At 53.2% G+C, this 23,125-nt stretch overlaps 2 protein-coding genes across 2 annotated transcripts; one reads left to right on the forward strand and one right to left on the reverse strand.

The window, feature by feature from the left end:
• Nucleotides 1–623: 623 nt before the first annotated feature.
• CSUI_002222 (der1er1) lies at nucleotides 624–4,718 on the reverse strand. Its single transcript, XM_068062424.1, has 3 exons — nucleotides 3,525–4,718; nucleotides 2,981–3,208; nucleotides 624–2,590 (listed from the first exon to the last, which is right to left on the reverse strand). The coding sequence occupies exons 1-3, from the start codon at nucleotides 3,925–3,927 to the stop codon at nucleotides 2,346–2,348; spliced, it is 876 nt and encodes a 291-aa protein (XP_067925598.1). The 5' UTR covers nucleotides 3,928–4,718; the 3' UTR covers nucleotides 624–2,345.
• A 2,634-nt stretch (nucleotides 4,719–7,352) lies between these two features.
• CSUI_002223 (patatin family protein) lies at nucleotides 7,353–23,105 on the forward strand. The gene is made up of 6 exons (XM_068062425.1): nucleotides 7,353–15,432; nucleotides 15,979–16,197; nucleotides 16,860–17,080; nucleotides 18,058–18,267; nucleotides 18,827–20,262; nucleotides 20,747–23,105. Exons 1-6 carry the CDS (start codon nucleotides 11,895–11,897, stop codon nucleotides 21,927–21,929), a joined length of 6,807 nt encoding a protein of 2,268 aa, XP_067925599.1. The 5' UTR covers nucleotides 7,353–11,894; the 3' UTR covers nucleotides 21,930–23,105.
• The last annotated feature ends 20 nt before the right edge of the window (nucleotides 23,106–23,125 follow it).

Consider the following 23,125-nt stretch of genomic DNA (forward strand, 5'->3'; position numbering starts at 1 on the left):
TTCATCGACGGCTCGCGGGCGCCCCCGTCGTTGCCCACTCGCAGCGGGCGGGACACAAACTGAGGAGGTTCACGTCTGTCTGCTGCGAACCAATCACTCGCCAGCACCACGCTGGTAGAGAGGCACCGGATCCTTCTGGCCCGCGGTCCGAGCACAACAAGGCAGGCACCGAGCCACGCGAAGCAGCAAGCGACTCATCATCACCGGATCCACCCGCGGCTCGCAACTCCCAGGAGCACGGCAGGAAACATCTCACGGGAGCAGGGGTTAAAGCAGAGGTGCGCAGACTACTCACAGTAACCCAGAAGGCTCACCTCACACTATACCTTTTCGTGCTCTCCTTAGCTGTTTCTTATGAGTGAGCCTGGGTGCCTCGTTCTACAAGAAGGTACATCACGCACAGGAGCTGCGCGCATGAATCATTTCCAGTTGCACGCTTTCACTGACACTTAAGACACGATGCCCCGCTGTGAAACCATTCAGAAGTGGGTCCTGCAGGAGTACGAGGCACGGCAGGTATACCTCGTTCTTCCCTGCGAAACTCGTCAGGGCCGCCGCTTCGGAGACACCTGAACAGTGCTCGCCCAGGACTCTATCAACTGAAGAGAGAAAACGAAGCTTACCCCAGCAGCACGCCTTTTTTTCGTAAGGCTTGAAGTTGAGAGTCTCTAATTGAATGGGCAGAGCTGTGCCAATGTATCGTAGCACGGCAAATTTAGAGGCGGCGGGGAGTGAGGTCGCTCATTGTGTTACGTACACCGTAACTCAGAACCGCTTGTGCCACCATCAGCAGAACGTCGGAAAACCGTCCGTATTTCCTACGTGACCCAATGCCGAGAGCGAGAACAACTGATGCCATGCCTCACGGCAGTCCGGACTGGACACCGCGTATTATCATCGGGCGAAGGGGGGCAGTCTGCCGAGGTGTCCGTTGGGCCAACTGTGTGACATACCCAGGAAGAAAAAAAAAGCCTCAGCTCACGCACGTCCGACACCCGCTCGATCCGGTGCGTTCCTGCGGTCACAGGGGCCTGTAGCTTGCTGTCTGAGCCGACGCAACGCGCTCGCCGGGCAAACTGAAGTGAGGCCTTATGTCCACACGAGAATCGGCTGATCGACAGGTCTCCGTCAGTATGGCTGTACGGCACATGCGACTGCCAGAACTGTCTTCACCGAGCGCGTATGTTCTTGCTCGACACCCACAACGGCGTCATGCAGTCCGCCCCCATAGCCCTCCACTGAACCTTAGCCTACTACTTCGCTCACGCTTCCAGCACCGAACGCGGAGCTCCGACACTCATCCACTCACTGTCACGCATGGCGAGTTCACGTGTACCCATCTGGAGCAGCTGGACTCGCACCTCCAGAAAAGGGGCTTTCGCCGAGCTTGCCCGCGTCGCCGCAGTCGCCCGAACCTGCCCAGCGTCCTGCTGGAGATGGCTAGCGACCCGAAAATGGATCAGCTGTCCGCCGGCTGGATACAGTGTAGAAACTCCAAACGCACTTCGCTGGCAACAGTAAGTAGAAGTGCAACTGCAGGAGGTAGATACAGAGTAGCAGACTAAGTACAGCCAGACCCCCGTGCAAAGAATATCCACGGCGACAGAACCCGGCTCTTCGGTAACCACAGTTCCCGTACTGGACCGCACACACCGCTGTACTGACCCAGCTCTAAGGAGCCACTGGGACAAACAAAGCGTGAAGTACGAAAGTAGACAGCAGGTGCACGAGTACTCAACCTCGGTTGGAACTCACGACACACAGGGCGTACCGCCGTGATACTGCACCAAGATTTCTCACCTACAGAGAAAAACAGGCGTGCGGTGGTCGTCGCGCGAGACAAAAGTCTAATTGAACCTCCACAGAACCGCGTATTCCGGGAGCTGAGGAAAACGTCTTAGCCGCATCGCGAACTTCACCCCAAGAGCATCACGAAAAAGTCCCCGGCAAGCAAGTCGCTGTTCGAAGTGAGTAAACTAAACTGGCAGGAGTCCACCATCCTAGCCGGGACACGGTAAGTCATACCGCACGGCAGTTGGCATTAAGAAGGGACGCAATTCAGGCCCCAGGGCCCGTTTGATTAACAGCTGCTCGGAGAGGCCGGGTCCGCTCGCTACGTCCCGAAACCAAATATTGTGAAAGCGTTTACTGCGCTAGAAGAACTCAAGTGAGAGAAGGAAGCTGCCTCGCATTCTGAAGCCGAGAGGAACGAGAGACATAGAGGAGTAAAAGTAACAAACCCCACAACCTCGGATGAGACCGGAGGCGACGACGGAGAGGAGAGGATGCCCGAGAACATGTCGCAGTTACATGTACTGGTGCAAGAGTGAGCGCTCCAACGTGTCTCAATCAGTTCCAATTCGATACCCACGCCCCGAAAACGCCTGAGTTGAGCCTGCATTGGGACGAGGCCTCACGTTCCCTCCCCAGCTACTGCCTCCTGGGCTGCCTGGCCCTCCGCCTCCCGTGAACCCAGAAGTGCCTCCGCGACTGGGCGTCGTCGGTCTCCTACTAGCATGCGGGGTGTTCGAAAGCTTCTCTGCCAACCGGTCAAAAATCTTCGGAGTGTAACTCAACAAGTCCGCACCACCTACGAAGAACAGATACAGGAAAGTTAACGGCTTAAGGGAAAGAGAAAAGTGGACATCAGTGGCGTTCTCCGAGACAAAGAGACAATCACGACAACTTAAGACAAAAGGTTCACAAACGTGGAAAGCTCTATGTGGCTGGGACGTTGGTATGTAGTACGTTTTCCGTGTCGGGACACTCGCACGATTAGGGGTGAATGCAAACAGCCGCTCACGAAACAAGCCGAAGCACGCACGGGGCAACAGGCAGACACAACAGGACGCAGCATTCCGGATGCGAAGCTGCCACGGCACCTGTGAAAAGATAAAGCTACATGCAGCAGGTATAAGCCAATCAACCACCGTTCTCTGGGGCCGTTACGTGGTCTCTGGACCCCCCTACAAGTCCTCACCTTGGGCAGGCAGAATCTCTCGGAAAAAATAGTACAGGTGACCGGACAGCAAGCCTATTGCATCTGGCCAAAGGTCCCTTCCCATCAGCAGATGCAACAGAAGAAGGACAAACGGGAGTTGGTGGCCTTGCACAGTCAAGAAATAAATCGAAACAGGCGTGTACGACTCACGACGGCTCCAGTAGTACAAGACCGCGAACAGCAGGGAGCCACCGAGAAGCTGAAGTCCTGAGGCAGAGAGAAAGCGCACACTTGACGCAAATGTTAGCAAACAACAGACGAATAGAAGGAGGCGGCTTTTCAACTCGTATGAGGACCGGGAAGCTATCGACAAGTGGGGGAGGGGGTCCTCTCTATCCCGGATACATGTACCAACGGCGTCCGTAGTGTGACACTAGTGCAGAAAGAAGTAAGAGATGACCACCTGCGAACCAAAGTTCTTGGGCCGTACTCAGCTTTACTTTCCCCGGTTCTGCAGTTCTGCACTCTCATGTGACAAGGCACGGCTTGCGTCTTCGGCAGCAGTTCCCTTCCAGTCGCTTACCTGTCGGCCAGAAGAAGACCAGGGAAATAACATCCAAACAGAGCGTCTGGAGGACGATGAAGTAGAGGTAAGCCCCTTTGCTCGCCTGAACGAACACAGCGTTGTTCTCCAGATCGGAGCTCACTTGCGTCCACATGTACATGTGGAGGACCCACCCGAACGAGAACCGCCCGATGAAGAGGACATTCGTAAGAAGCCTCCAGACTTGCAGCTTGTTGAAGACGAGTTGCCAGTTCAATATCAGTAACGCAGCAGGCATTAGCTGGATAGCCGACAGAAGAGTACATGCAAAGGTTACGCAGGTCACCGCCCGCGTCACAGGCGGCAAGGAAAAAAACCATGCCTCAGGGCCATTGGACGGATAACCAGCCCCGCCTCCCACCCCATGCAGGAGAGGGTCCATGGCGGCGACCGGTAAGGGAAAACGAGCGACAATCGTGAACCGGACTCCGGAGGCGGGCGGTTGTCGCCGCGGGCGTGCCGCACGCCCCACTACGCCTGGAAGAGTGCAAGCAGGCCAATCCCTCCCAGCCTTTGAAAGGCCGGCTCCGCCTCTGCCGATTAGGCTTGGGTAAGGTTTGTTTCTTCGAAGACGCCACCGCGGCAACGAGGCAAACTCCCTGCTACAGCGGCGCACTTCAGGACCACGAGCTGGCGGTCAGTGATTACCGGTGAGTCAACACCGAGGACGACACGTTGGCGAGAAGATGGGATTCCGCCAAAAAAAGGCAGAGCAGAGAGACGAGGTATCACCAGCTGACAAAATATACAACACAACGTCAGCTTGGTTCGGCAGAGCAATTCGCGCGCTCGCGCGGAGCTTTCGGAGGACACAACATGCCCCCGCCCGTACCTCTGATTCCACTCTATGCGGAAGCAGAACGAAGTGCCCGAAGCCTAACCCGAATGGGGACAATCGTAAACACACCAGTCTTGCACTATTCTACTTTAACCGGGACGAGCCTGGTTTCACTCGGTCAACAGCAGCATGGTTTGCTGTCATGACACTCGCTGAATATGCAACCTGGTGAAGGTTTCTGCATGCGACAGTCACTGGGACCTTGTCCCTAGAGGCCGCGACTAGATGCTGTACGGCTGTATGTTCTGTTCACAGTCCTAAAGCTCCGCTCAGCTGACAAAAAAATCAGCACACCTGCCAGGATGAAGCTCTTGACGGCCGCACTCCTAATGATTGGAGCGGTTCTTGTTGCGTGCAGGCCCCAGGACGCTGAGGGTGCTCACCCTGCCGACGAGGGGTATGATCCGGACGAAGAAAGCGAGTACGAGGAAGAGTAAGCTCCACACGGCGGGGGGCGCACCGAACGCGTTGCATCGCTCGATCAGAGAGCTCCATGAAGAGCACCGTCCGGAAACTGAGCCTCTCTCAAGGTATGTTTCTTACTGCACGGCTCGACACTACTGTCGACGTCGGTGGTGAAACTTGCAGGAAACATCGTGGCGCTCCCGAGGAAAACTATCTGTCGCCGGACTATGCAAATTATGTTTCCGATCAGTGAGTGGTCACATCTACCAGCTACAGCTACCGCGACTATCCGTACCCCTTCAGGGCCTACCTGCGACCGCTGTCGGCTCGGCGACTGCCTCCAAGGTAGATACCGCCGCTCCAGCACTTCATTCCCCCTGTCTTACCTGATCAAAAAAGGTTAGAGCCTCTCCGGCCGCCGGATGAAGATATTTGGTCACTCCGCTCTCGTTTGTAAGCACAGCTTCTGCTGCTCTCCCTTCCCCGGGAACGTCAGTCTCCTTGCAGGTACCAGAGAACGGCGGTACGTTCCCACCCAAGACGCAGAAGAGAAGGGCGTCTTTCCCAGGTGCTGTGTGAAATCTCACCCCATCGCGGTCCTCAGGAGGACGAGGAATACGCCGATGACTACTACTATGCAAACTATCAAAAGAAGCGTCGCCGGGGCTTGAGCAGCCTGCTGTGATTGTACGCAGTTGTGGCGGCGCGTCCTGAGCCTCAGCATGACTATGAGGACACTGATATTTCTGATATTTTCACTCCTACCTTGATCTTGCTCAGTTGGTCGTCATTATATCCGGACACCCTCGCGCGGTACCATGCCGAGTCAGCATCTTGCAAGGTCCCACCGCACTCAATTTGTCGCCTCATTCGCTTATAGTGATGTGCGTGACTGTTGCGGCACCAGAACAGGGGCTGGTTAGTGGCTTTCCTGCAGCATTGGGCTTCGTGCCTCTGCCGGCAGGCCAGCGCCATAACCAGAGTATTTTCAGAATCCCCTCTCTGACGGTGCTTTATTCCCCTCCAAGTGTGCCCCCTTGAACAAGGGCGACGGCACCTCCCTGCTGGGCGCTTCACCAGAAGACGGTCTCTCTTGTTCGAGAGTGGTGGCGGGACACCGGAAAGACTCGTCCATTCGATTGGGTCAACAGCGCCTGACAGCGTAGCGAGACTTAAGCTGCTAGTTGCCGCCGGTGCCTCACGCTGTCGGCAGGCAGGTAAAAATGACGCGTGCTGAGCAGACCGTCCTACTTTCTGGCCTGGCAACCGTACTCGGGGGCCGAGAGTCGGGTAAACATCGCGATCCCCGGCTGCTCTAGTGGACTGCCGTTTGCACTCAGTGAGTCCGAGGAGCTTCCCCGCGCACTATGTCGCTGGCTGTTCTTTCCGAGGTAGAGGATAGAAAAGCGGGCATTGCACGGGCGGATACGCGGTGACCAAACCACGGAACACTCCGAGGCAGGTATTAGCCTTCGTGTCTCGTTACTGGCTGCTTGGCTACCTCCGGAGTAAGGAGACCATTATACTTGAAAGGTGGTGACATAGTCTCCCACCATGTGCGTGACATGTAGCGTAACGTAGAGGCGTCCATGGGCACAAGGAGCACATGAGGGCTCACAGCGGGCAAGCACACGAATACAACGAATTCGCCGGCTCACTAGCAGGCGATGCAGTCTACCAGGGACGAAAGAAGAAACACAGCGGCGCGTGCGCCTCTCGTGTGACTACCACCCAGATTGCCGGTTCCTTGCGCTTTGCACCCGGGCTCTCACTACAAACAGAACATGCGGTACCGCCAGTATTCAGCATCCTAGCAGAACTTTCTCGCGGCCTGTCTACACGTCAGTCCCTGCCCTAGTGCGCGCTCATCTCTAGCGAAGTCACCCGTCTCCTGGAACCAGGGAGGAAATCCTTTGCAAGGCTTGGCCNNGGCCAAGCCTTGCAAAGGATTTCGCTCAGCTACATACGGGGAGAAAAGCTGTTTGTACTTGAGCCATAGTGGCACAGTCTCTCACCACTCCAGTGAGCGGGCCGTAGATCTATGGGGCTACAGCCCGCTCTCCTGTCCCAGCATTCTCCCTTCGGGAGGATTGTCCCTGTGTGCAGCTCCGGATCTCGATCCAGTTACAAGGGCCCCAAGCCCGTTGAACAGGCTGATCCTGTGACGATCCTTTTTGCGCAGTTCAAGTGGCTGTACGTTACTGCTGTGTGATACTGCCGGGTGCCGTTATCGCGCTCCCCATTGCGCGGATGGGCCGCCGGGAAACAAAAAAACTCCCAGGGGGCAGGTCAGAAGCCCCTGCTACCAAAACTCAACAAGGGCTTGGTTGGCTGAACTCATTTTGTGCGCACGGGTCTAGGGCGGGCGCCCTGCGATTGCTGCCGGGCGCCGCTCGTGTCTTAGGGGTCGTTCCTGGAACCAGGAGCAGCTTCACGGGCACCTGGGGGCACGGTTAGTGATCGGCTGCTCCTGAGACTTGAGCTCGGGACGCATGGGTCGGCTTATTGGGTTTGCGGACGGCTCGCAATCAGTGTTGGGCCCTGCTTTCGTCTTGCACTGCTGCACTCGTTCCCGCGTCTTTGCTCGGAAAAACGTTCTCCAGCTTCCCGAACGCACACGGCCGATGTCCCCCGTCAGCCCACGCATGCGCCACCAAGCAAACGGGGAAAAAGTGTCGCTCCTCGCAACGAACTTTTGCTCCTCACTCTCGTAGTTCCGCTACTTTTGCCGTTTTTTCTCCGGGCCAATATCTTTTCTCCCGGCACGCGCTGGTGTGGCGCAGGGTGTTCGACAGGGTCCGCGTCGCGACCAGTCACTCCTTCCGCGGATTTTCCACGCGTCAACATCGCGGAATTTTCCCAAATGTGGGGACCTTCATGTTTTTTTTTTTTTTCCTTTGTCTCCACGAGGGCTGCTGCAACGTGGTAGCCTTGGTGCGCCTCCGCACGCCGCATGTGCTGGCACTAATTCCATGTGTTTGCTGCCGGCGTGATTCTGTCACGCTCTCCCACGACTACCACTATGGCGGTGCTGAGTGTGGCGGTCGCATCTGCCCTCCTGTACGTCACTGTTCTGGGTTTCGCTGCCCTAGTGGTTGGGCTGCAGACCTGGACGGCGCGAAGTAGAGAGGACCTCAAAAATTCCGTCCTGCATCCGGGAGAGGAGTTCGTGTCTTCACGGGGGCGCCATGGGTGGGCATCACTGTCGCTTTCCATGTTCGCGTCATTTACAGGAAACTGGGTCATTTTCTTGCCCCCGGATGTCGGGGCCACCTACGGCTGGCCCGGCGTCGTTGGGTACGCAGTTAGTTGCGGGCTTCCGTACGCTATGCTCATGTGGCTTGCCCCGCAGGTGAGGGCTTTTACTCCGACCACAGGGTTTGCCGGGACTGACCATCTACTCCTCCGTTACGGCCGTGTCGTCCAGCTCGCTGCCACCGCTGTCTCTCTGGCATTCATGTTCCTTACCTTGTCCATCGAGCTTACGACCGTAGGCATCTCTATGAAGGGGGTAACAGGGGGCGAGTATCCCGTGTTGGCGGCAGTAATCCCCGTGGCTGTCGTAACGCTCGCGTACTCGACGTACGGGGGGCTTCAGGCGTCAATCTTAACAGATAAATATCAAGGCATTGTGATATTCTTCCTCTCACTCCCCTTCCTAGTCGCAGTCTTTGTTACGGGAGGGGGCAGTGTCAACGGAGTGTCGTCCGCTGAAATAGGTTCAGGTGGTGCAGTGGCGGCGGCGGTCCTCATTTTTTCCATCTGGCCGACCTTTTTGTTAGACCAAGGAATATGGCAACGAGTCTGGGCCGGCCGCTCCGTCCGTGATGTGCGGATTGCTTTCGGAGTTGCGGGTCTTTTTGCCGTGTGCACTGTGACTGTTTTCGGAGTTGCTGGCATAATCTGCCAAAAGGCAGCCCAGGCAGCGGCACGAGAGGGTGAGCTTGTCAGCATCTTTGCATACCTGACCAACACGATGCCGGCGGGTTGGGTAGGTGTCCTAGCCGTGTTGGCTGTCACCTGTGTTTCTTCATCCGTTGACACATATCAAACAGCTCTTGTTTCGCTCTTCGCCTACGACATGTCACAGCACAAGCTCTCTTTCAACTGGGCCCGATTGATGATAGTTTTGCTCAACATTCCGGCGATAGTGTTAGCGTCTCTCGAGCTCGACATTCTCATGCTTGCGATGGCTGCGAACGTCGTCTGCGCTGTGATTGCAGGGCCTTTGGTTGTGAACATACTCCCGTGTACCACTAAGTTTGGCCTGCTGGTAGGTGTTCTCGTTTCGGCAATCACATTCCTAAGCTGCGGGTGGATATCAACAGGCGATTTCGTCAAAGGCCTTGCGTTTTTCGCCCCCGCTGATTTTTCGACTGTACCATACGTAGTTGCGTTCATATCCACTCCCCTTCTCGGAGCTTCCGCGACTATAGGATTTAGTTGTGTGCACACATGGTTATCCAAGCGTTTTGGGAAACAGGCGTCGCAGGTCCCCGCTGTAGTTCTTGGTAGTTCGGGATGTCCGCCGGCAGTCTTGGATCAAGGAGGGGGTGTCACCTCTTCAGATCTTGTCCTTGCTGCCCCTGAAGAAGCGACTTCTGATGGAAGTAGTCAGGTGGGAGTCCGCGGCTCAGCGCCCCTGACACCGGTGGTCTGAAGTGGGGACGAAATCCTATCACTGTTCCTCGTAGGTTTACCTTTTCAAAGTGCTCTACCCGTGCAGCGTCTTTTCCTCGTTAAATGGCCTGAACCGTCATTCCGTTGGTTTGCTGCCCCAATGGTGCAAAGGGAGTCAGGCCTGAACCCGGTTCAAGAAAAACTGATCCAGTTGCCGCATTTAGTTTTCTGTGCGTGCCGTGCGAGCAATCAGTTGTTTCGTTCCAAGCCGCAGCCCGTCCGCAGCTACTGCTGCATTACAGCTGTAGTACAAGCCAGTTGTCAAAGGGTATACAGACCTTCGGTAGGGACGGAGCATCTTCTCTCGAAAAGTATTGCGAAGCGTCTCAAAGCCAGCAACTCCCGTGCTACCCTGTCTGGGGTACTATTGCGGCTAGTGTCTGACTAACAATGTCTCGAGGGAATCGTGATACGTGGAGAATCATCATGCCTAGACTGTGTGCGTACCACATCCTGTACAAGCGGTCGGTGCTTTTTGTTGTAGGTCCTTATTTTGTCAGTGATTTTGAGGACCAGGCGAAGCTATTTGTAGTCCCGTCCGCAGCGAGGGCAGTCAGTATTGCGCTAGGCGCAGCTGCTCGAGTGAAAACTGTTGCGTGCTGGGCCAAGGGGATCTTGAGCGTGTCACAGACGAGTCCAGTCTGTCAGCCCCAGGAGGCCCCAACTGCATCCAGCTTTTGAACGTCCCGAAGGGCTTTGGAAGCCTCGGGCAGACGCACCACGGCAAAAGCCTGGCTTTGGTTTACTCGTGACTCAAGTTTTCCGTTCCAATTTCGAAGCCCCCAAATCTCGTGTTTCGTGGAGCTCGTCGTTGCCACGTTTGTGTTGCTGGTGGCGGACGTATATCTGGGCTCGCTGAATGCAACCAGTAACACAAGATCAGCTCCGAGTATCCGAACAGCAGCCTCTGAGAAGTCGAACAGGACAGCACTTTGCAGCTTTCTTTTGTCTTCCGCCACACCTGGCAGTGACTCTTTCTCTGACTTGTATGACTGTCGCGGCAGCATGCGGGCTCTGACTTTGTTGACTTGCCTTCTGGAGAGGCAGCACTCCAAAGGAAAGCAAGGGACAGTTTGCTATACTTCGTACACGGGTGGCCTAGTACCAGCATGAGAGCTTCTTGGTGTCGGACCCGTGGGGGTCCTCACTGAGTTCTGTAAAGAGGCACTTAGCAGCAGGCGCGGCACGTCAGAAGCATAACTGGGTACGGCAGATTGTAGGAAGAGCGAGCTAGGGCGTGCGGTACGCAGAAGCCGAAGGCGAGTGCGCTGGACATGCAGTTTGCTATGCTTGGCAGGCGTAAGAGCAACACAGCTGCTGTTGATACATTGTCCTGGAGTGAGTAGCCGGATACGTCTACACCCAGTGCCCGATTGGACACAGCGCGTTTCATGTCCCATCGGCCGCGGAGTCGTACACGTACAAGTTCGGACTTCTGTAGCGTGACACCAATGCCCGCTTCTGTTTGTACGACGGAACGGAAGCCGTCTCTCAATCCACGACTGCAACGGAACTGAAAGTATCGTGTCGGATCGGTCGACGCTCGTTCTCTTCTTCGTTAGCATTGTCCCAGTTTCCGTTCTGGACTGGGAGCGGGCGACCTGTGCGACGTCTGAGCACCTGCAACCGGCAGCCACCGCTCGCTGGCCGCACAAGTGAACCCATGCCGTGGGAGGCTGCAGAGAGAACGGGAAATGGCTTTTTCGTGGACAGACTTCAGCTTAGGTAGTCTTCCTTCCTTGTAGTGTTGGAGTTTTGTATTGAACCGCTACGACGGGAGTTGTCGCGGCGTTTTACGCTTCCCTGGTGAGCCGCGTTGCTGTCCCGTACGGTGGCTGTCGCACATGCGATTTCCATTCGTTTATCTTTGACTTTTGGTCAGAGCTTCTACTTAGCCCATCTTCAGTAGCTTGTCCCGCTCGTAGGCAACCTGGAGTGCTGTCTGTCGAGCTTACTGAAATCTTCAGTAGCTGCGTGATCTGCAACCCACCTCGGTGAACGCCTGTGTTCATCGCTCGATCGCCGGATGGGCTGTCAGGGGCCGCTCTTACTTTTTGTCGAAAGTAGAACTCTTTCTCTTCCACTCCGTGTCTCCTTTACACTTTTTCAGTAGCTTGGGCGGTCAATACGGATGCAGTCATTTCCGAGGACGGAGCACTGCCCGTGCATCCTGTGCCGCCAGTCGCAGACTTCCTTCGCATGCGCATCACCCAGGTGTTCCGTTTTCCGCTCGAATTCGGAAGTTCTGCTAAGATCAGTTCATCGCACTTCGGAATTTTCGCTGTCGTAACAGCTGGACTGTCGAAGAGACTGCGGGTGGAACGGGGGGTAAAAGCGTTTTTCTTAACTTGGGGGCTGGTGCTCTTGTTTAGGTACAAGGGTACCAGTAGTCGTTTCTGGTCGGAGCGGTAGGTTCCGAGAGGGTCATGGGATCTGTCCCCAGTTCTCCCTCAACTGCGGATCCCCGCTTGGCTGTGGCGGATGCTGAGCTTCGCACACCTCACCAGCAGAGAGTGTTCGAGCGCCATCGTCTCCATGAAGAGGCGCTCGAGAAGCAGAGAAGCCTTCGCCGTGAATTGTCTGCAGACTCCCTTTCTGAAGGAGCTACGGGACTAGCCACACCAACTGTACTTGACGGTCCCTTTTCGTCTCGACGTGGCGTGGCCCTCGATTCTAATGTCGCGGAACTACGCGAGAAGGAAGGCAGCCTTCACGACGTGTGCACCCCGTCTGATTCCGTGGAAGCACCTCCGACAGGGTCGATTTCACGTCAGCCGGACACGTATTGTGACCCGCGTTCATTTCTCTCAGCGCATGACGACACGAATTCCCGGGGGGCCGGGGAGGCCAACGCCCAGACACCCACAAAGGGCCATATCTCAACCAGTGGATCTCCCCACGGTGGTGGTGAGTCAAGTGACCGGGAAGGAAATTCCTTAACCCGTGAGGGGAACATCCCAGTCGAGAGTTCTGAACCTTTCACTGGGCCATCGGTGTTGTCTACTATCGAAGCAACAGGGGGTGAGGGCGACCTCCCGCCGCTTTTAGCTGTCAGTACCACTCCGGGTTTTCCTCAGCCGGTCTGGCGCCGCGCCGACCACGACGAAGTCGGTGGATTTCGTGAATCCGATGTCTTAGGACGTATACTTACCACACGTACAATTTCCTCTTTCTTCAGATCTGTTGATTCAGGTGACTCCACTGCTAGCGAGTACGGTGTGTGTAGTACCACCCCGTCCATGAGCCCTGCGTTTGCCACACCTTCGAGGCAGAGGTCAGCGATTCGACAAGAAGACAGTACGGAACATACATCCTTAGACCGTAGGGGCTCAGACACAATGGAGCCACATCCTCTGTCACCTGCAAGCCAAGTGCAAGAATCACCCAAATTTCGGGTCAAAGGCGAGACGGGTCTCGCGGCTGAAGAAATCATTTGTGGTCTCCCGGCTTCTCGTTTAGCTAATGATGATCGAGAGAAGCATACTGGGGAAAGTAAGAGAGAGTCAAACTCGTGGATCGGTGGAGGAGAGAAAGAGCAACCAGAGGGCGATCAGGGACGGTTTGTGTCGCCTCATCACCCCCCTCAGCGACCACAGAATGCCGCCGAGGAGGAAGAGAGAGATAGAACACGTGGCGAGGACATCCAGTATGACAGGGGGGCTCTCTGTGATGCTGGTGATGGCGATCTGTTGGATCATCCAAGAAAAGCGGAGAGAGATCTTTCCTCAAACACTTTAACTGGCGATGAAAGCATCAGAGGACAATCTTCAGCACCCCACGGAAACATCTCTGATATCTCTCAGTCTTCTAAAGAATCAACCCACCCTACAGCGACGCGTCGTCCATCATCATCGTCATCTAGCGGTCCTGGGACGGCGGGGGGGGAAGTACCGAGCGGGCGTGTTTCTCTATCCTGGATGGATCAGATCCGACATGCTTTAAGTCAGACCGCTTTCCTAGGTCCGTTAGGGATCGGAACTGATCCGGACGTGGAAAGTGAAGAAGATGAAGAAGAACATCATGAGGATGAGCCAGAAGACTTGGATGATTCGGAGCTCTTACTCCTTCAAGGTGTACATGTATATCGCACCCCGCCGGAGACTCTTGCCAATGCTCCTCATGGTAGCGAGCCCTGTAATGTTCTTGTCTGTGTTGAACCAGAGAACCCCAGTGTAGGAGGTACTCCTTCCTCGACTGTTGCTAGCATAGGAGGAGGGGGAGCACACTCATCTCACGACACCAACGTACCAGCAGCTGCTACTACTACTACCACCGGTTCCTCTTCTTCTTCCTCCTCTCATACTACAACTTCATCTTTATCAGGAAGTACATCTACATCATCACCGACTTCCTCGTCTTTTTTCTTTTCAGATCGTCACTGCATAGAGAAATCGAAAGATGACGGGAGTGCCCCCTCTTTGGAACCGGTTGTTTTTCTTCCGAATGATCCGCTTGCACAGCCTGCGAATCCCCCTCCTCTCCCTGAATTGCCCCTACATGGCGTCGTTCTCTTCGGCGCTGATGGAGGTCGAACGTCCTATTGCCGTATACGCAAAGATCGACACATGACTTCAGATCATGGTAGTCGTTTCTCTTCTTCTATACAAAAGGGGGGCGCCCGTGGTAATAGTATTGTTGAAGATCTGCATGACAGTGTAGAGGGAAGTCTTGATGGATCAGCTATCGAAAAGGCAACACGATGCGAGGATGTTCCGAGAACAGCTGCCGCCCCTTTACCTTTAATCATGCGTAGCAATAGTGCATTAGCTGCCTTAGGGGGAGGGGGCCTAAAGAGAGGAAAAGGAAGTAGCAGTGGTAGTAGCAGTGATAAGAATACACCTTTGCCAGAAGGTCTTGATGGGAGTATACCTCAAATAATGTCTCCTGTTAAAGAAGCGGATGAACATGTTGTAGAAGAAGGAGATCGTTCCATTATACCGCCTGCTGAAGAAGAACAAGAAGAAAGCCATCGGCAACATGAGCCTCTCTCTCCCAGTGATTCTCAGTTTCTGGATTTGTCGGAAGGCGATAGAATGGTCACCGAGAAAAACGCTTCGAAGAGACCTACAGCGAAAGATGAAGAATGGTTTCGAAAACAATCTTCGAGGTCGAGTCGAACAGGTCTCTTCTCGATGCGACGTAAGAACGGTGATACAGGAGAGGGAGGATCTTCTTCAAGAGATGGCCACACAAAAGCAGGGCATTCATCTTCTTCCCGAAATCAAGAGGGAGACTCAGATGTAGGAAAACATGATGGCGAACGGAAGGGCAGCTTACAGAGGTCTGAAGAAGCAGACGGGGAAGATTGTTTTGAGAAAGAGAAGAGATCTTCTACTTCCTCAGAGTTTTCTGGAGAGAATTTTCACGGGATAGACGGCCCTGATAAACATTTTCCAGGTGGTGCTTTATCTACGTCTTCGTCAGGGGGTTCTACAGTGGCTCCTTCTTCCTCTTGTTCTTCTGCTTCATCGACATCTTCTCTCCCTACGACCTCTACTAGTAGTTCATCAGCAGATTCTTCTCGTCAAACTGCAGTTGAACCTCGGAGTCATCTCTCAAGTCTTGGGCAGCTCATGTCGCGTACAAGTGGGAGTGTGGTAGCTCGCGGGGCCCGTAGCTGGGCACATACTCAGTATGCGAACTTTCAACAACGTACTGTCAGTACACTTCGACTTCAAAGAAAGAGGACCAGTGAGTTAAGTCATCTTCCTAGTTCTGGGGGCAATGAAGCAGCAGCAAGTCACAGCAATCGAAATACAGCAGGGGGAAAAAGATCTTCAGCTGAGATAGAAAAAGGAGGTGGAGAAGATCAATCAAGCGAAAGGCAAAGACAAGGAGGTGGTCAAGGCGGACAGTCATGGTGGACTGAGCTGCAGCGATCTGTTACGGAATTCTTTGGTCCTCAGCCTTCATCAGCCTCCTCTACAGAAGCGTCTGTCACCAATGAGGAACAGAAGAAGGCCTGTAAGTTGGTTGGTTTTTCTCCAGCTATAGACTTGTCGAAAGCGAAGTTTAGCTCTTCTTATCTATTGATGATAGAATAGGTACTGGATAGTTCACAACCTGAGATGTTAGCTGAAGAAGGGTGGGAGCATTTGTGTGGGAGATCTGAAGGATGTGAATGCTAGGGAAGAGGGAGAGGTGCCAGGGGGGAGAAGAACTAGGAGGACGACAAAATCAAGAAAGACACGCGCTCTTTACATGTCTTTACCGGCGATACATATTGATGTATATCTATATATACACATGTATGTTTGTCTATGTATGTTTATATGCATCCGTGTATGTATGCATATGTATGCATATGTATGTATGTATGCATATGTATGTATGCCTGATAGTAAAGTCGGTGTTGGTTGTGGCTGTGAGGTGCGTTTCCTCGTGTGGGAAGTGTGTTTCTACTGCGACATTTGGGAAGGAGACGGGCGTTTTCAGACATACAGATAGAGAATCAAACAAGAACTGCAACACCTGTGTACAGGTCTGTGTTTTGGATTTCCTCAATTTCAGCAGCAGATGGAGGTGCTGGAGGTCGGAAGGTTCTCCTTGAAGCTCTTAGTACAACTCCAGCGAATAGTACCATTACCCCAGTGGCGCCCCTGCACACGAACATGCGACTGCCTATTGGATTTTCTTTTAGTCCTGCTGGCCTTTTAGGCCCTTACCATCTCGGAGTTCTTTCCTACCTTTGTGAAGCCAATGTTATCAATCAGTACACTCCTGTCGCAGGTAAACAGAGGCCTTCAAGATCAGTATTTTCTCTCCCTTTGCCTCTGTTCTAGGGGATACGCATGGCAAAAGTCTTCTTGTACTCAGGGGGGGGGGAGGGGGGTGTTACCTCGTCGTGTCTTTTGTATCTTTCGTTCCGCTTCGAGAAGTTTCTCACACGTTCTGTTCGTGATGTTCGTGACTCCTCTAGAAAAAGTGTGTGAGACAGTCGGAATGGAGGTGGTACACACGACAGGAAATCTTGTCTACGATAGGAGGACTCGCCTGTGCTGGTTGTATTGGTTGCAGTACGATCGATCTAGGGACGGCAAACATACGTGTTCATGTACGTATATGAAAGTCGCATGTGTTTCACATGTTGCTCTTCAGTTCAAGGCGGAAGGGAGGTGACGATCATCTGTTGTAAGGTAGATCTTTCTTTGTTTTCGAGTCGATACAGAAATGACCCTTACCTCCGTCGTACGACAGAGACTCGGACTTCATCTTCGCTTCCAGAAGAAAGTTGGGGTGTATATCCATACAAATACACGTGTATATGAGATTCTTGCTTGTCATCAACTAAGAGAGGCGAGTAGAAGAACTTTTCATTCTCGCCAGATGAATTCCTCAAGAAAGATGGGAGTTTGTAGTCTCATAATGAATGTGGCTTTCTTGTCCATCAGGAGCATCTGCGGGTGGATTAGCCGTGGCTGCCATCGGCCTGAATCTTGCAGCTTCGAATGTGATGGCGAGTGTTGAGCATGTGTGTCGAGATCTGATTGACCGAGGAACTGCCCACCGTCTAGGGAAGAGACTGCGGAAGGAATTAAATAAACTCATTCCTGAAAACTGTGCTGAGATTGTTGCGAAACGCCCTGGAAAGATCACCGTCACCTATACCCATGTACGGCGAGGTAGTCCACCCTCTGTGTCTCATCACCTACATCCAGATACACCCTACTAGGGAAGGTATACGATTGGACTAGGCAACTTCTGTCGTTTGCATGCCTTTGTGATCTTAGCAGTTTGAAAGAGTCGAGGGTTCGATTCTTGCGACTCATTGACGAACATCTTTCATGAGATTAGCGCAAGTCGCCATCTTTCTTTCCTGTTTCTCGCAGTGCGTGAAGACAGTTGTTTGACAGGCAACTCACAGAGGGACCATGGGGACGAACACCCTTGCGAAATGACTCGCAGGTTCTTTCTCCTTATTCCCCCTCCTCTGCGTGACTGTTTTTGCCTTTTTTCAAGCGTTGTTTCGGTTTGTCGTATGTATAAGCTCTATATATGTGTTCTCTAGGTCTTGTATGTAGTTGTTGTGCTTGTGGGTATATAGCAGTGCCGGTGATTGCAGATGCCTCAACTTAGTCAGAGCTCTTGTAAGAGACAGTCGTCTTCTTATGGAATTCGGGAAAACTTTCAGGCTGCTGATGTATACTTTCCTACTTGGATAGGAATGGTGCGATTACACATGTTGCGAAGGGTACTAGGGTAAATCTGTTTGCAGGAGTAAATGATTAGTACACGAAGCAAGGCACGGTAGATCGTACGCCTCTTCTTTTTTGAGGAAACCTACTCCTTTGGTCTGAGGTGTTCTAGCTAACGCATGCAGTTCATGTACACCCCGCGGTCTACAATGTATAGCCGTGGGCGGCCACGAAGAGAGTGTAACGGGTAAGGAGACCGCGAGGAGCTGCTATTTCTACGATATGTTAGACTATATTGGACTCTTGAAGGTTGATCAACAGATACGTTCAAGCATGGAAAGAGAGGCTTTGTGTTGAGAGCTGATAGATTGGTTTAGACTGTCGAAGAGACTGCAGAAGATGTGTTGCGAAGGAGGATTCCCCTCGGACTGTGATTCTGACTGGCTGCCTTCAGGTATTTCCGTACATGCAAGGCGAGTTTGTTTCTTCTTTCTACGGGAAGAGTGATATGATGGACTGCTTGATTGCTAGTTGCAATATCCCTTTCTATCTCACAAAATGGCCTACGGTCACCTGTAGAGGGCGCCAGTGTGTTGATGGCTTCTTTGCCACGAAGCACAAGGCGTTCGGGTGTCCAGACAGCGGAGCTCTAAGAGATATCAAAGTAAGAAAGAGAAAGAGAGAGGGGAGAGACATTGTTTTCTCGGCTGTAACCCTTGATGGACGTTCGTGTCGTGAGCATGCAGTCAGACATGTGGTTCGATGACAGCTTATAGTAGGGGTGTCCGTTGTGTCTACTCTGATGGATATATGAGTTCTTTGATGAAGTATGTACACTCGTAAGCAGCTGAATGAGCTGAGCTCCCTTTAAAGAAGTTTAGCAGTCCTCGAGACAGCACCGCCTGTGACCATACTACCTGCTATCCAAATGAAGCACCGCGGTGTTCACATCTACATACACACCGCAGACTTCTATGGAGCTTGTCCTTCGATAACCTCGCTAGACTTCCCCTACCCAGCGCATGCAGTCCGTATGACGTTCTCACATCATGTTCTTTGTTGTTTCGTGTGTGTCTTTGTTTGGGAATAGCAGTTAGCTTCTCTTTTCCTCAAAGACATGGGAGCTACGTAGAGCTAGTAGTAGGAGTATGTGAGCGGAGAAGGGGAGACAACCCCACTACACAGTCGCTAAGGAAGTGATTGCGGGTGTGATTGATGTGTAGGTGGTTCCTTTTTACGCTTCAACCATACGAGTCTCGGCAGCCCCGGAAGATTGCATCAATCCAGACTTGCAGCTTCAAGACCCCCAGATCGTTCATTACCTTCGTGCGAAAGCCTTACTGCGTGCTCGGGCACGTGTCTTTAGAGAGCAGATGTACGACTCTTCTGAACGGCATGATTCCTCTCTTCGTGAGACAGAAGAATCAGCGTCTGGTACCGATGTTCTTTCGGGTAGTAACACATCAGATGGAAAGACTCTTCGACACTCTCCCCGTCATAGGCCACTCCCGAGTGTCTGTCCTCTTCATGGACGTACAAACTCCACCACATCACCACTATCAGGCTTAAACCATAAACGTGGTAGTGGTGTAGAAGAATCGTCTACAGGGGGCCATTCTCCACAGGGTGGCAGTAATAATACGACTAGAGGGGGGACCATATGCCGAAAGCCTAGTCTGAGCTCGGTCAAATACATCTCACCGTCTGCGGGTATGGGGAGTCATGAGAAGACTTCGAATACTCTAGATCCCTGTACACCCTCCTCTTCGTCCTCTCGTGTACCTATTACATCACCTGTTTCTGCTGCATCGAATCCAGCGGGGGGGGCCTCATGGTCTCTTGTTAGTGGAGGTACGAAGACTCCCTCATCATCCACCGTGTCAAAGCCAGGTGCGACAGCCTTCCCGGCAGCAGCCGCTATGGCGGCCAAGCGAGGCGCATGCGCCTTTGATAGTATCTATGCATGTCCTATATGTAGTCCTCTAGGAGAGGTATGTCCTCCGAGTAGTCTAGGGTACTATTATCATGATCCACTTCTCCCGACCTTCGGGACGGGTGTCATCACAACTAGCGCAGCATTAGCTGATCCAGAGAATGTCGCCTCTGTAGCTGCGATGACTGCCAAGAAGGAGAAAAAACCTGGGAAGCCTTCAACAAACAAAGGCCCTTCACCAGCGACTGGGGGAGGGGGGGGACCTGTGGATCCTATGGGTGCGATGACAGCAGCCGCAGCCACTTCTGGTGCTGCCAAGACCGCAGCACAGGGAGCGGCAGGAGATATCTTTTCGGCCCAGGGGGAGAACAGGGTGGTAAATGAAGATGAGAAAGGTCAAAAAGAACAGAAAGTCCCTTCGAGTGCAGATACTACAGCGGCGGCTGTAGCAGGAGCAACTGCAGCTGTCACTGGTAGTCCTGATTCAAACCCTAAGCTGGGAAAGGAAGCTCTTCTTAGGCGAAGCACAGTGAGACAAAGACGCCGAGTACGGGAATGTCACTCCTCTGGAGGTCTATGTATGAAGGCCGGATGCGGATGCTCCACTCTCCCTCCCTTGCTAAGACTTTGCTGTAGCACACAAGAGTTACTTCAAATCGCCCTTGAGGCCAGTCCAGATGCAACCCTCAGGGAGTTGTTTGATGTCGGACGTGCCGATGCCTACCGGTGAGTGGTCGCCAAGGAGCGTCGTATAGGTCACGGAGTAAAACGGTTGAGGCTTCCTAGGGGTCCTGACGAGGAAATTTTCACCTGACAGGAAGTGAGAGGCGGTGCTTCTGTTCTTCATATGCGATCTGTGCTGATTTCGTGATGCTGAAATGATGATCTGCCCCCCATGAATTCCTTAGAAGAAGAAAGCGATGTGATAGGATTATGTCTGGGCAAGATACTCTGTCGTTTTTTCCCTTTGTGCGATGGGTTGGATGGGACGTATGTGACAAGGGAGAAACCTGACAAGGGGGGGAAGATGGTACTGGGGTTGTGAAGGCTTCCATACTCGACCGGGTCAGAAGATGTGAAGCAGCGAAGAATCTGTGTGTGTCTAATACATCCGTTGATATAGTGTATAAGAAAGATATCGTCAAGACTGCATGCGATGGTGGAATAGTTGCGGTGATCGCCGTTTTCTTTTACCTCCGTTTGTTCTCAGGTGGCTAGTTCTAGAGTACATCCGTTGCGAAGACCGTCTTATTGAACAAGCCCTAGCGCGGGAAGCAGCTGCTGCTGCTGCTTCGACGCCAAGCACCGAGACCAGCATCAGACCTGCTGTAGCTACAGGCGGTCTTCGTGCACGTTGGAGCGCCATGGGCAGCAAGTGGGGTGGAGGTTTGGCGAGGAAAGTCCCGTCATTGTGGGGGACATCAGATGTGTCAGGCTCACGCCGGGTTGAATCAGACCAAGTCATCTCGAGTGAGCAATCTCCAGGGGTTGAGAAACTCGCGGACAAAAAATCAACTCCGCCATGTAGCACACTTCAGGAAGCACTTGCCTCTCGTGAGCTCACTGAGGGGAGTGGTGATGCTTTACAAGAGTCGCCTGCAGTACTTCTGACGGGGTGGGAATTAGGCGAAGAAGAAGGAGATTCGACGAGCCTGCCCAGGGCGGAGGACGATACAGCTCTCAATTCCTCTCACCGAGCTAGTTATGGTGGTACACACCACACTCGCCCTGTGGAGGTGCCGTCGCAGGTTCACGACGCCAAAACAGGCAGCAGCTCGAAAAGACGGTGTAACTCAGTCCCCCCTAGTCCTGAGGTACCGTTAGCTTCTCAACATCCATCAAGAGCTGAAGGCAACGTCCTCCCGCCGCATGAGGCTCTTAAAACAAGCCTTGGGAGCGGAGACCGTTCTTCTTCAAGTTCCGATAAGGACCCTCGAAGAAAAGGCGACGAAAAACCTTTACCGGGCGCGGGTACTCTTGAAGGACTTCCCAGCAAGAAAAGAAAGAACAACTGCTTACCAGGAGGGGGAGCCCAGGCAATGCTCCGGCTCTTGAAACAGGCACCCCTTGAAGTGCAGTATTCCCATATCTACACACACTCACATTCCTGGAATGGAGACGGCTCGCGGTGCATGCTACCAGGGGCACATCCGCAGCCTTCAATCTTCACACGGAAGAATTCGAGACGCAATAGTGGCCACGGCGGGGGGAAGTTGAATGACACCTCCCTAGCCTATCGCCTCATCAAACCGTGTTCGATGGGGCCCATGATGCCTCCAGTCATAAGACGACTCTCTTCTGCTTCCTCACAAAAGAGCAAGCCTCGCCGACAGGACACACTTCCAGAGAATCGAAACGGTGAAACAGAAAAGGCCGGAGAAGGGTCTCTCTGATCATGGAAGTGAAGAAAATCAATCAATTCCCAAAGCCGCCGTATGTCAGTACGCTGGGGGCGTTCTTGTTCTTGACGTAATTGCATTGAAAGGCGAAGAATTTTGATGAATGAGGAGGGATCCTGACGGGCGGGTGGAAAGCTATCTTTGGGAGGAGAGCGCGTTGTGGGTAGGTCGAGTGCCTGAGTTATCCTCTTTCCAAGCTCGTGAGAGCTAATAGTAGTAACCAGAGACATATACAAAGGTAGCTAGATTCCTCAGTGAGGTCAAGGAGAAATTAACGCAGCGCTGGAAAGGTTTGACTCGAGGGGATTCCGTCAAAATTTGCCTGCTCAGGTGTGCCCCGTGGCTTCCCACAGGACTCGTAGGCGCCTTTAACGTTGAAGGTTCACAGGAGCGTTTCGGTGAAGATGCGTATGAAAAAATCATTCCCGTGTCTTTGTCTCTGGCTGCTACAAGCGGCTGGCCCCCCTGAGGTGGCTCCCAGAGAAAGTGCACGCGAGCCTGCACGCCAGGCAATTTCTTCGGAGAGACTATAGTGTGTTTGCGCCAGGGAGACAGAAAAGACACCAGCTGGTGTGCCTGTGGTTCGGAAAGCAGTAAGCCCGGCTCAGGAAAACGAGTGAATTCAACGAAGTTGAAAGGGATGAGTCGAAGTGTCTGGTTGGTGTCCCCAAGAGCAGAACGGGCCAGCTGTCGAAAAGGAGAGCAAGGAGACAGACGGCTTAAGCGTTTTCTCGCAGTGCAGGTACAGAGGTGGTAGAGAGGCTGAGGTCATCGGTTAACAACGACGGGCGAGTGCGGCCGTCTTGCGAAGAGGACGTTACGCCGATCATCGTCTAGTGTTGCCACGAGGGACTCGCGCAGCAACGGTATCTGACTCCATGCGCATCGAACCGAGGTCTTTCCTGGGCAGCCCCCACTGACTTGCGATTTGTTTTTTCTCATGCTTGCTACAGTTTCTTTTGACAATCTTTTTTGTCAGCTGTGTGTTGGCATGGCATGCCGGCAGGTGGCGTGTGCCAAGGAATGGAAAAGTACATCATATGGCGTCCGTATTTTCGTGGCGGATGCCGGCGTACTGCAGTCCCGGGGTTTTAGTGCTCAGGGCACATCTCCGACAAACAGGCGCCCCTTCTATTTCTTTCTTTAGGCAGGTCCAGCCGGGACAACGCGCGCTCTTGACTTTTTTTCTC

This window comes from Cystoisospora suis (assembly GCF_002600585.1).
Source record: "Cystoisospora suis strain Wien I chromosome Unknown contig_928, whole genome shotgun sequence".
In the NCBI taxonomy this organism is placed as follows: Eukaryota; Apicomplexa; class Conoidasida; order Eucoccidiorida; family Sarcocystidae; genus Cystoisospora; species Cystoisospora suis.